Source organism: Ylistrum balloti, unplaced genomic scaffold, assembly GCF_031769215.1.
Source record: "Ylistrum balloti isolate Yb309-2 unplaced genomic scaffold, AGI_CSIRO_Ybal_v1 Utg370758, whole genome shotgun sequence".
NCBI lineage: Eukaryota > Metazoa > Mollusca > Bivalvia > Pectinida > Pectinidae > Ylistrum > Ylistrum balloti.
Window position 1 is genome coordinate 141,067 of NW_026782445.1, and position 12,442 is coordinate 153,508.

At 34.4% G+C, this 12,442-nt stretch overlaps 1 protein-coding gene across 1 annotated transcript; it reads right to left on the reverse strand.

The window, feature by feature from the left end:
* Positions 1 to 5,567: 5,567 nt before the first annotated feature.
* On the reverse strand, positions 5,568 to 12,232 carry LOC132558121 (protein Wnt-11b-2-like). Its single transcript, XM_060222651.1, has 4 exons — positions 12,049 to 12,232; positions 9,289 to 9,569; positions 6,858 to 7,150; positions 5,568 to 6,395 (listed from the first exon to the last, which is right to left on the reverse strand). The coding sequence occupies exons 1-4, from the start codon at positions 12,215 to 12,217 to the stop codon at positions 6,221 to 6,223; spliced, it is 918 nt and encodes a 305-aa protein (XP_060078634.1). The 5' UTR covers positions 12,218 to 12,232; the 3' UTR covers positions 5,568 to 6,220.
* Positions 12,233 to 12,442: the final 210 nt, after the last annotated feature.

A 12,442-nucleotide genomic window follows, 5' to 3' on the forward strand; every position in this document is an offset into this window, starting at 1 on the left:
ATTTCTATCCTGTTCTAGTTAATTGATGTTCCAAATGAAGCGGTGTAACCAAGTTTTTGGTGATTGGTGTTTTGAATTTGCAATAACAGAGTGACAACTGATGCCTGTTTAAATGTCACTCTAGATCCGTTCCAGCCGATAGAGATTATTGAAATTTTTGATTGGTAGGTATAAGTCTAAGTACTTAGAATCAAAGTCAGATATATTTGTATCAGAAATACTACAAAGGAATTTATGTTATCACTTTGGAATATCACTTTCATACTAATTCAGTTCAATGTCTTTTAAGGTTACTACAACTCGTTCATAAAAATGTGATAATTGTATTTAAAGGGAGGGGCCTTGGTACCGAGGTGGTTAAGGCTGCTGACCGTCATTAGTCCTCGACCCCTTAGTCGCGGCACCTACGTGGGGCAGTCGCCAGGTACTGTACCCTTGTCGTCGTTCTTTCTCCGGTAACTCTGGTTTTCTTCCACAAACCAACCTTGGCCTATCCTTAAATGACCATGGCTGTTAATGTAGGACGTAAGCAAACTGTAATCAAAGAGACAGAAGTCCGATACCCATGCTCTTGTCACATGGAATTCATTAAATGAGATGAAGTTTTTGATGTGGCACAAGTATTTAGAAGATGTCTTACAGAATCATGAAATCAATATCCCCACAATAATATGAATCATTTCCGTTAGAAAATAAGCAAAATCCTCCAATCATCTTGTGTTTACCTACAAATGCCTGACGTCATATATTGATGACTTCACATGATCATACACTGATGTCCTGTGATAAGAGTGACATGAATCTTTATCATGCCAGAACAAGGTAGATTAAATGTCACACACATGTTAGCAATACAATCATTTCTCATGTATGTGGCTGTTAAATGGTCCTTTAGTGGTTATGTTTTTGGTACTTGTTTAATAGTATTTGAGACTGAGTGAAGATTATGTTGTAATTTTATAAGGAGTATCAATTTTAATATAGTGAACTGGTAATATTGTTATCAAACATTATCTCCAGTTGTCGACGTCTTAAATGAAAAGTGTGATATTGGGAAAAATGAATTGCGACATGTAAACACACCATAGTTAGGGGAAAGCGGAATGTTACTGTTTAGAAATGGAATTATCATAATAGAGAAATTTTTCATACAGCTTTGTGAAACGCTATCCCTGTAGGTTTCGTTGTTGGAAAACGTCGCGATAAGCATTTAATGTAAAGGATTCTGTTTTGTGATTTAACTGTTTACTATTTCGTCCTCAATCTTCTTTAGACGGAATTTTCACTAAATACGCCTAGTTCACAACCGTATATTTGTACCGTAGTACGTGCTTCTTGCAAAGTATTCATAACAAAAGAAAGAAGGAAAGTGAAGTGGTACCCCAAATTTATTACAGAAGAAATATTGTGAGAAGAGGGCATTCAAAATTAGTCCAAGGCTCTTTGGATTTCTATAAAAATTAACAACATGTACCATTCATTCCAGTTCCCAAGGGTAAATATAACCATCCTATATGTAATATTGTAACCCTGTTTGTATAGTAATAGGAATGGTATTTAGAAACTTTGATAAAGGTTTGTTTATACAAGACGAGCAACCAATAATGCAATATATATATGGATTGTTGTGAAATGTACGAATCCATTGTAAACGACGCAGGTCCTTATATTTATCATTATAATAATTGGTAATTAAATTGAGTTATGACTAGCTAGCATTTCTTCTTTGGAATATTGTGTTATTTGTAGGTCTGCTTCCCTTTAATGTCGAGCAAGCGTTGTTTGTTTTCTTGGCAGGTAATGTAACTGTCGGCAGACAAGTAAGTCTTATCTACAGACACAATGACATAATTATCATGTAAATCGTGAAGTGAGTTTCAGGATCAAGGAGTACGTTTTCTTATTTGTTTTCATTTCTCGATCTTTTAACTTAAAATTTTGGATACTGCTTATATTACCAGTTTCTATTTGCCCAGCTGGGCTATCGTAATAAGGCAGGTTACATTAATGTTCTGTAACAATTAATGTATATTACCACCTCCATCATTTCTTCATGGTTGTTCATAGTTGTTCTTCTTACATTTAATATAATATTTTTGATGACGTTGGCAAGTTAACCATTATGTTTATTTTGTGTATATTGCTTTTTCATTGCTACCATATTTGTTATACTGGACTTCGTAACTCCAATCCTTGTATATTGTTAAAAAGACACACGGGTGTTAAAAAGACACACAGGCATTAAAAGACACACATGTGTTATAAAGACACACAGCAGTTAAAAAGACACACAGGAGTTAAAAAGACACACAGGTGTGAGAGGAAACAGACACACATCTCATTATAACAATAACGGAATTGGATTATTTAACAGGAATAAATCAGATATTAAAGTTGAGTTGCCTCCCCTATATCACGTCTGTTTAATGTTCTGATTAACTACGAGACTGAAGACACCACTATATGAAAATTGTCTGTATGATATCGCAGTTGATTAGTTACTCAAAGGCAGTTACAAAAATGTACCAATATCGCGATTTTCGTGCAAAATGTTATTTTACACATAGAGTCATAAGTGTTTCAAAAGATGAAGAGTGATGAAAATTATGAGGAGGTTTTACGGCCATCATAGTGATCTTATTGAGAAAGATTCTGTTTCTTTGTACGATATGAAGCTTGACGTGTTTGATGCTCGTTAGTTTATCTGTTGGTTCCGTTGTTGTATACCTTGTTCTCTTTTGATACTGTGACATTACTTACTTGGATTGACAAAGATTTACACGGAGACGTCGTCGATGAAGCAGAGACGGCTAACTCTTCTGGAACACCTGGAACTCCTTGTGTTTTTCAGAAGTCTCCGTGTACATATTTTTATTGTTTATATGTTACCCAGTATTATTGAGTTCTTCCTTTTTTTTAGTTTGAATTATGATTTTGTTCACATGTTGGTATTTTTTCAGTCTTCTGTATGACTTTATTGAAATTGATGTCAATAGAATGTGTGAAATAAACAAAACACACAAAAGGAGCAATAGTTTAAACGTCAGTTACAGCTAGCTTTCTGGACACAATGGAGTTGGAATACTGTGGTGAATGCCAGGAATACCATTGCTTCCGGGAGAAGTTTTAGCTCGGTCCACTTGAAATTATCGCCACACAAAGGAAGTGAATACAGCATTGATCGAATAAAAGGATGGAAGTGAATAAAATCTGCACACAGAACTTAATGATGTAATTGGAGATTTTTATAATGTGATGAATGCAAGGCCTGTCTACCAAATTATCTTCAACAAAGAATTATCCTTACATACATAGCTAAGATTTTCATTTATAAGGTGTATGTGTATAGGTATAACTATAGAAAATGTTATATACAATGTATTTATAAAGTGTATGTAGATATATCTGTAGAAAATGTTATATACAGTGTATTTATAAAGTGTATGTAGATATATCTGTAGAAAATGTTACATACAATGTATTTATAAAGTGTATGTAGATATATCGGTAGAAAATGTTATATACAACGTATTTATAAAGTGTATGTAGATATATCTGTAGAAAATATTATATACAATGTATTTATAAAGTGTATGTAGATATATCTGTAGAAAATATTATATACAATGTATTTATAAAGTGTATGTAGATATATCTATAGAAAATGTTATATACAACGTATTTATAAAGTGTATGTAGATATATCTGTAGAAAATGTTACATACAATGTATTTATAAAGTGTATGTAGATTTATCTATAGAAAATGTTATATACAATGTATTTATGAAGTGTTTGTAGATATATCGGTAGAAAATGTTATATACAGTGTATTTATAAAGTGTATGTAGATATATCTGTAGAAAATGTTATATACGATATATTTATAATGTGTATGTATGTAGATATATCTGTAGAAAATGTTATATACAGTGTATTTATAAAGTGTATGTAGATATATCTGTAGAAAATGTTATATACAGTGTATTTAAATTTATATACAGTATGTGTCTATAATATAATATTCGCACTGTAATCGGATCTTCAATTTGCACAGTGGATAGTTTTTGTTTAGAGGGTAGTTATTGTTCAATTGGTGGTTCTCATATGAAAGCTTGCTTCTCTCATTTCGTTCTTTGTCAGTAAAATGCATATCTAGAATGTGCATGAGATAACTGTTAGTTTTCAGTAGACTATTTACCAGGTCTGTGACATATATAGAACCTGTATACAGAATGTCCAGCTGTACAATGATTGAGGTACAAAGTGGTTCCATGTAAACCATTTACCAGGTCTGTGACATATATACAGAATGTCCAGCTGTACAATGATTGAGGTACAAAGTGGTTCCATGTAAACCATTTACCAGGTCTGTGACATATATACAGAATGTCCAGCTGTACAATGATTGAGGTACAAAGTGGTTCCATGTAAACCATTTACCAGGTCTGTGACATATATACAGAATGTCCAGCTGTACAATGATTGAGGTACAAAGTGGTTCCATGTAAACCATTTACCAGGTCTGTGACATATATACAGAATGTCCAGCTGTACAATGATTGAGGTACAAAGTGGTTCCATGTAAACCATTTACCAGGTCTGTGACATATATACAGAATGTCCAGCTGTACAATGATTGAGGTACAAAGTGGTTCCATGTAAACCATTTACCAGGTCTGTGACATATATATATACAGAATGTTCCATGTAAACCATTTACCAGGTCTGTGACATATATACAATGATTGAGGTACAAAGTGGTTCCATGTAAACCATTTACCAGGTCTGTGACATATATACAGAATGTTCGGCTGTACAATGATTGAGGTACAAAGTGTTTCCAAGTATTTAATTAATTTATTTCCTTAGGTACACATATATACATAGGGTGACATAATTTACAGTTATACATATGTACTGAAGACACTATATACAAAAATATAACAACATTATCTGCAGCATAATACAAATAGTTATAAATTACGTTATTGGTTATCAATATATTACACAACAGGTTAAACAGATTCAACTTTTTTTTTCAAATGGGAGTAAAATGTCTGTTTCTTCCCACATCCGTCTACAAACCATCCTGTATCCTCAAGAGATATACACGAATCCTTCTCCACCTCTTAACAATGCGATGATACCATGGGAACGCCGTGACGTCATTATTGATTGCTATCATCACGTATATTTACCATCATTCGACAACATTTCTGTTTTACGTCCTATGTAGGTATACTACCGCTCTAGTGTAAGAGGTTGTATCAAGATCCAAACATTACTATCTGTAACAAAACACAGTTGGAAGTCCGAAATTTAAGCAGAATTAAATCATCAACGTCGTTTGAATTTTCACCAGGTCAGTACGAATGTCTCCGTTTGGATTCACCAGAGTTGATGACATCGATATATAACAGTTTGGTTTAGACTTAAAACTTCAAAATCAACTTACAGACGATACATCATAACCACATATCAAACACTTCATTATTGTAGCTTCTTTATGTTATTTTGTTCATCTATTTAAAGAGAGTTGAAGGAAAGGATACAATAAATAGTGCGTTAGATAAATTATTTGGAGATTTTTTTGTGAATTACAATCGTCATTATCAGACCGCCGTTTGTACTGAACTCTATACGACCTAACGATAACAACATTTTATCAGTAATTCGTTACAAATCGATTCAGTAGCATTGTGGATATCGTCAGATGTCCAATGATACCTTCTCGAGTGTCTCTGTCATTGATAAACTCACATTTACATGTGACAGTCTTTTAACGGTGTGTTTATAAGTACACCGTCCTTCTGCAAGTCACGCACTCCACATACATGTCACTGTCCTCCTATTATCACGTGCTTAAATGCACCGTCTTAATGCACGTTATACACTTGTCATGTGGCCTTGCTATGGGCGTCTGATTAATTTCAATATCTTCTACACGTACATCACATGACACGTGACCGTCCTATCGGCACGTGATTAATTGCAACATCCTTCTACATGTACATAACTTGACATGTGACCGTCCTATCGGCACGTGATTAATTGCAACATCCTTCTACATGTACATTACGTGACATGCGACCGTCCTATCGGCACGTGATTAATTGTAACATCCTTCTACATGTGCATCACGTGACATGCGACCGTCCTATCGGCACGTGACTAATTGCAACATCCTTCTACATGTACATCACGTGACATGGTACCGTCCTATCGGCACGTGTTTAGATGTAGCGTCTTTCTACATGTCTTACACTTGACGTAACAACACCAGTAATATTTACATTCACAACGTTCAGTGATTTCTATAGAAAAACTTTTAAATCCTCTCCCACAGCACATGGTATCACATCCTCCCCACCCGTTTCCGTTCTTTTCACATACCCTGAAAACGGAACAAAAGAACATGATAAGCTGTATATTATTCATATGAAGAAGTTTTGGTGAAAATAGCTGTATTTCTTTACTGTGTAGTATGTATGGGTAACAATATATTACTCTGAAATTTTGGGATAACATTGCGACTCGCATACGACAAAAGACCTTAGTTATCATATTTGATTTTTTCAGCATTTTGCATGTTTAACAGGTCGATAATTGTTCACAAGACTTTTATGGACTCGTCTCAGATGATTAGGGTCTAAATGTTCAAATCTAAAAGAAGAAAAGGGAAATAAAAATTGATCGTAAGTAATGCCAACATTCAGAGAGAGAGGTACACACTAAGTAAAGAATATAAACACGGAATTATTTGTCCGGGATACATATCTTCTGCTGTACCGACAGATAGAGAGGTACACACTGAGTAAAGAATATAAACACGGAATTATTTATCTGGGCCACATACCTTCCTGCTGTGCCGACAGATCCTGTCTTTGGATCAGGGCTGCAATAATCGGGAGACTTTGTATAATAGATCAGAGAGTCCCTGGTTATCGATGAAATTTTCGGATTCAACGGAAGAAACACTTTGACGCCTTTCCGTCTTTTCCGTTTAACTTCCACAGCACTTGTATAACGTTGTTTTAATATGGTTCCAATGGCTGAGAAATCGGGAAGGGCTTTCCAACAGGTCTTGATAGAACACGATCCCGATACACCATGACACTTGCATGCTTTCGTGAGGCTATCAGAAACAATCTGTAATAAAGTTACAAGAATTTAAGTTCCTTGTGTTTTTATCGAACAAAAATCTGTCACAAATATTAACATGTCCATGTACGGTTCACGGTTTTTTATGACGTCATACATTGGACAGAAAACAACATCATACTAAGAACGACGGTAATATGAGTTGAAATACACGATATAATACAGAACGGTTACATAAAAAGACTGTAATCAAACTGATATCATTTTTTTTTAACAAATGCATTGTCATAAATATATTGTCGTATTTATCAAAGTCCTAACAGTGTTATACCAGAACTTATCAATTAACTTATACCATATATAGGGAAATCACAGAAATTCGTCGATTTTTCGGTCCAGTTATACAAAACTTATATATGAATTAATTCCCATGCTTTCTGACACCAAACCCCTTATTTTTGTGCGTCTTGCTTTAAATTATGATATAGAGTTTTTTGTGGCTTTTTTGTTTTTGTTTTGTTTATTATTATCATTATTTTATGTTGAATATGATACACATGAACATATGTTTTTTAATCGTCATTTCCTCATTCCGTTGAACATTCTTTGATACACAAATAGTTTTTAAATCGTCATTTCCTCATTCCGTCTGGAAATATGTGTGATTTTTAACAATATATGATCCATAAATCGCCACTTCTAAATTTCTATATATAAATCATAAAGCGCCAAGAACTATATTTTAGTCTAATTTTCATCAATGAGTCAACATTCTTTTAGATCTCTGAATATAATTTACGTTTGATGTAAGTGAAACATCGATCACCTGTCTGTTCATGGTTGCTGTCGGAACCTACGCAGTGTGGATCATCAGGAAACATAGCATGTGTTTAGTAAGTTATTATGTATTTGTGTAGAAGAAGCTTTATGTTAGATCTACTGGATGTAATGTACAAAGTAAACACAAGTCGTGGTCTCCCGAATAAACTGAATGTACACTATATTATACCATTAACATATTTCATATACAACAAAAATAAAAACATATGTTGACATATATTTGGTACTGTTGACATATATTTGGTACTGTTGACATGTTGACATATATTTGGTACTGTTGACATATATTTGGTACTGTTGACATGTTGACATATATTTGGTACTGTTGACATATATTTGGTACTGTTGACATGTTGAAATATTTGGTACTGTTGACATATATTTGGTGCTGTTGACATATATTTGGTACTGATGACATATATTTGGTACTGTTGACATGTTGACATATATTTGGTACTGTTGACATATATTTGGTACTGTTGACATATATTTGGTACTGTTGACATGTTGACATATATTTGGTACTGTTGACATATATTTGGTACTGTTGACATATATTTGGTACTGTTCACACATATCTGGTACTGTTGACATATATTTGGTACTGTTCACACATATCTGGTACTGTTGACATATATTTGGTACTGTTCATATATTTGGTACTGTTCACACATGACTGTTGACATATATTTGGTACTGTTCACACATTGACACATATATATTTGGTACTGTTGACATATATATATTTGGTACTGTTGACATATATTTGGTACTGTTGACATGTTGACATATATTTGGTACTGTTGACATATATTTGGTACTGTTGACATATATTTGGTACTGTTCACACATATCTGGTAATGTTGACATATATTTGGTACTATTGACATAGGTACTGTTGACATATATGTTGACATATATTTGGTACTGTTTACATATATTTGGTACTGTTCACACATATCTGGTAATGTTGACATATATTTGGTACTGTTGACATATATTTGGTACTGTTGACATATATTTGGTACTGTTGACATATATTTGGTACTGTTCACACATATCTGGTAATGTTGACATATATTTGGTACTATTGACATATATTTGGTACTGTTGACATATATTTGGTACTGTTGACATATATTTGGTACTGTTGACATATATTTGGTACTGTTCACACATATCTGGTAATGTTGACATATATTTGGTACTGTTTACACATATCTGGTACTGTTGACATATATTTGGTACTATTGACATATATTTGGTACTGTTGACATATTCATGGCCCTGTTCACACATATCTGGTAATGTTGACAAAATATGATAATGATGAAATATCTATCTACCTTCCTTCCTGCTGCATTATTGTGCCGATTCATCTGCGCTTTTTTGGACGTTCTTATTTTGCCACGTTTTGACAAAGACGCGTCTGTAAAACTTTCACTTAGATAAAGTCCAAACTTGACATCGTCACCACACCCTCCCCATTTGAATTCACCATCAGGAGGACTGTTAGGAAGCGCTCCACAACTGCACTTGGTCGTCACACCTATACTGCACGCACGCGCCACAGAATGCACGAGGGACGCTGAAGATATAGCGTACAAGTAAGCCTGCTCCCTTGTACCTGCAAAAAAAGGTGAATCGTTTCAAATATTTGAAATGTAATTTTCTGGCATAAGTTTGATTATATCAATAAATTGATTTCAAATATCTCAAAAGGGTTAAATGTCACAAGAGAGAGAGAAGACATTTCATAAGTTACGAATACAAAATATTTGTCGGAGAAAGGATTTCCAGATATGGATGTTTACTGCTCTTACAATTCAACTACGTCTGAAAAAAATTACATCATCTTTATTTTGGTCATAAGCAAAACTTAAAGTTTTAGAAACATTTTGTTCTATAGACAAAATTATCAAATTTAAATCACATCTTGGCTTTGAATTGTGCCATTCACGTGTGTCTGTTGAAAAACTTTATGTATTATTTCACAACGACTACATAAAATTCTGAACATGAGAACGTGATTTACGAATTATTTTCTGATCTTAAGAAATAAAAAAGGCGGCACTAGCGCCTTTAACACAAGTTTCCTAAATAATATGATGTTGTAAGATCTCCCCTGTAAATGGACTGATACGAGGGTCTTTAACATATCTCTTAATTCAGTATGCAAAAAGGATATTTTCACAAATCCTAGAGTTACTGACACATCAATGAGATACGCATTGTGTAAACAGGTCTAACTTATATGTACATGACCCATGTAAGCCCATAAAACATCGGTTACGACGAGCGGGGTATACAGAAGTAATACAGCCCGAAGATCCACAGCACCACCCTGTACTCCGCTTTGTAACGCGATGCTGGACTGAAAAGCAATCTTAAACGTGGCACGTCATAAAATCTAATACAACACCGAAATGGTGCAGTTTAATGTCGATATCTTTGTTAACAAAATCTTGTCAATATAGTTTTATTGTAGACGAACATCCCATTGATAGAGTAAACCTCCCGTAAACTGACAATGACTTGGGGAGGATTAATTCTTACTATAGAGTATGGTGCTGCCCCTCCAGGCAGGTCTTTGTCTGCCGGCCATATAAAGTTTGCCGCATGTGTCCCCTACCACAAAACTGTCGTGGATCTGGATACTTTCAGGGAGGTCCATTGTATCCAATGTGTTTATGGAGATAAGCCCAGGCTCTTCACACCTTTTTCACAGTATTATCACCCTCCATCTCACAGCCCCACCAAGCATCGGTAGCCTGGCAACAGGCTTGCCCTTTGTACCCACCCAGTATCTTATATACACGTTCGAGACACTTTATATCTGCATCTTCGCCCGTTTAGCCTGACTAAACAGCTTCCCAATGGTGTTATTGTTCCCCTGTTTTATATGTCTTGTATTTTTGTAGCTCGGTCGATACGTAGAAGTTATACTTATCTTTGTAGTCAGATATAAAAAATTTCTAACGAATGAAAGGTTATCTATAGTATTTTTTCTAAAGTAAGTTACATGTAGCTACAACAGTTCTAAAAATATCTGGAGTCTGTAAAGGGTTCCATATATGAGTGATAATTATTTTTTATATTTGATTGTTAACTTGACATTTTCTTATTTGATTCGACCAATATTTATGTATAAGTTTTGTTCGAAGAAGCAGATGACGCCTACCCTTCTAGACCTTATTCTCATTGTATTTTCAATGTTCTCAGAGTGATTTCTTCTTTTGTTCATATTTTTCCTTTGTTTTATCGACATTGAGATTGAATGACGATTCTACTGCGGATTAGTTCTTGTTGGTTGGATATAATGTAATTACAATATGTGATAAGGTCAAAAGATGATGCTCCTAACAGGCAAGAATATTCACAACCCAGTTTGGTTAAGACCATTTCCTTGAAGCGGCGAAAGAAGGAAATGACAGTCATAAGTTGAAATAACTTGTGCCTAATCCCCTGCTCAATTTTGGTGCAATAAATATGTTTAAATCAAATGAAATAAAACGTTTACATTTATAATTGAGTATCTTGATAGGTTAGAGACTACAAGCAAACATACAAGTGAATTGTGCCTTTTGAGAACAATAAGATAATATCACCATGTCAACATGATAGTAATCCAAACTCAAATTCAATAAAACTAGGGCAAAATGTGAACAAAAGAGAGATTTACACAGTTACCTCTTACAAAATACAAGGAGAATAAGGACCGGTGTTTCGGAAGAGTAACCGTCCTCTGCTTCATCGACGATGACTGCCATGTAAATTTTGGTCAATCCAATTAAGTATTATCACGTTTTCAACCAGGTATACAATACAAGAACTTAATCAACAGGCAAACTAACGAGAAACAACACGTCCAGCTTCTTATCGTACAAAGAAATAAATATTATTCAATGAGAGCTGATAGAGTGTATGCCTAAAGACAGCACCAAACTGTTGTTTTCAACATTCATTGTTTTTTGGGTTTTTGTTTTATGTAGTTGGTCTTCAATATATACTTATTGTATTTTACAATAGCTTTATGGCGTATTTCAAATGTTGGTAAGAATTTACATTCAGTCTACGGTTAAAAATACGAAACTAAGGACACCCACCTCTCACAAGGTCACGTGTAAGACGAGGTGACTTCCGAATAGATGAACAGTTCCACCTCCGGTCACTGAACTGTGACTCGCATGTATCTTTCGTAAGTAGAGCTGCATGTGACACCGTGCCCATGAGGTCGAGGTTTTGTTTACATATTTTAACCTGTCGTTTTACCATACCGAAAGATTTAGAGCAGTTCTGGTTCCCTTGCCAAGGTTTCTGTTTACTCTGATACAGAGCTCTGAAACATACAAATTTGGGGAAAAAATTAATGATAAAAAACCAATTTGGAAAAATATCAAAATTTTCAATATAACAGAAAATGTGTCCACCATCACAACAACAGGTGGTAGATACTTATCAACATGTACACTATTCTACCACATTTTGGTTTCGATGTGT

Excerpts from the sequence above, each read along its gene's own strand:
- LOC132558121 (XM_060222651.1), bottom strand. The coding sequence starts at position 12,217 with ATGGTAAAACGACAGGTTAAAATATGTAAACAAAACCTCGACCTCATG. Across the intron at positions 9,570-12,048 it reads TACACGTGACCTTGTGAGAG|GTACAAGGGAGCAGGCTTAC; the intron begins GTGGGTGTCCTT and ends CTTTTTTTGCAG. Across the intron at positions 6,396-6,857 it reads TCTGTCGGCACAGCAGGAAG|GGTATGTGAAAAGAACGGAA; the intron begins GTATGTGGCCCA and ends TTCCGTTTTCAG.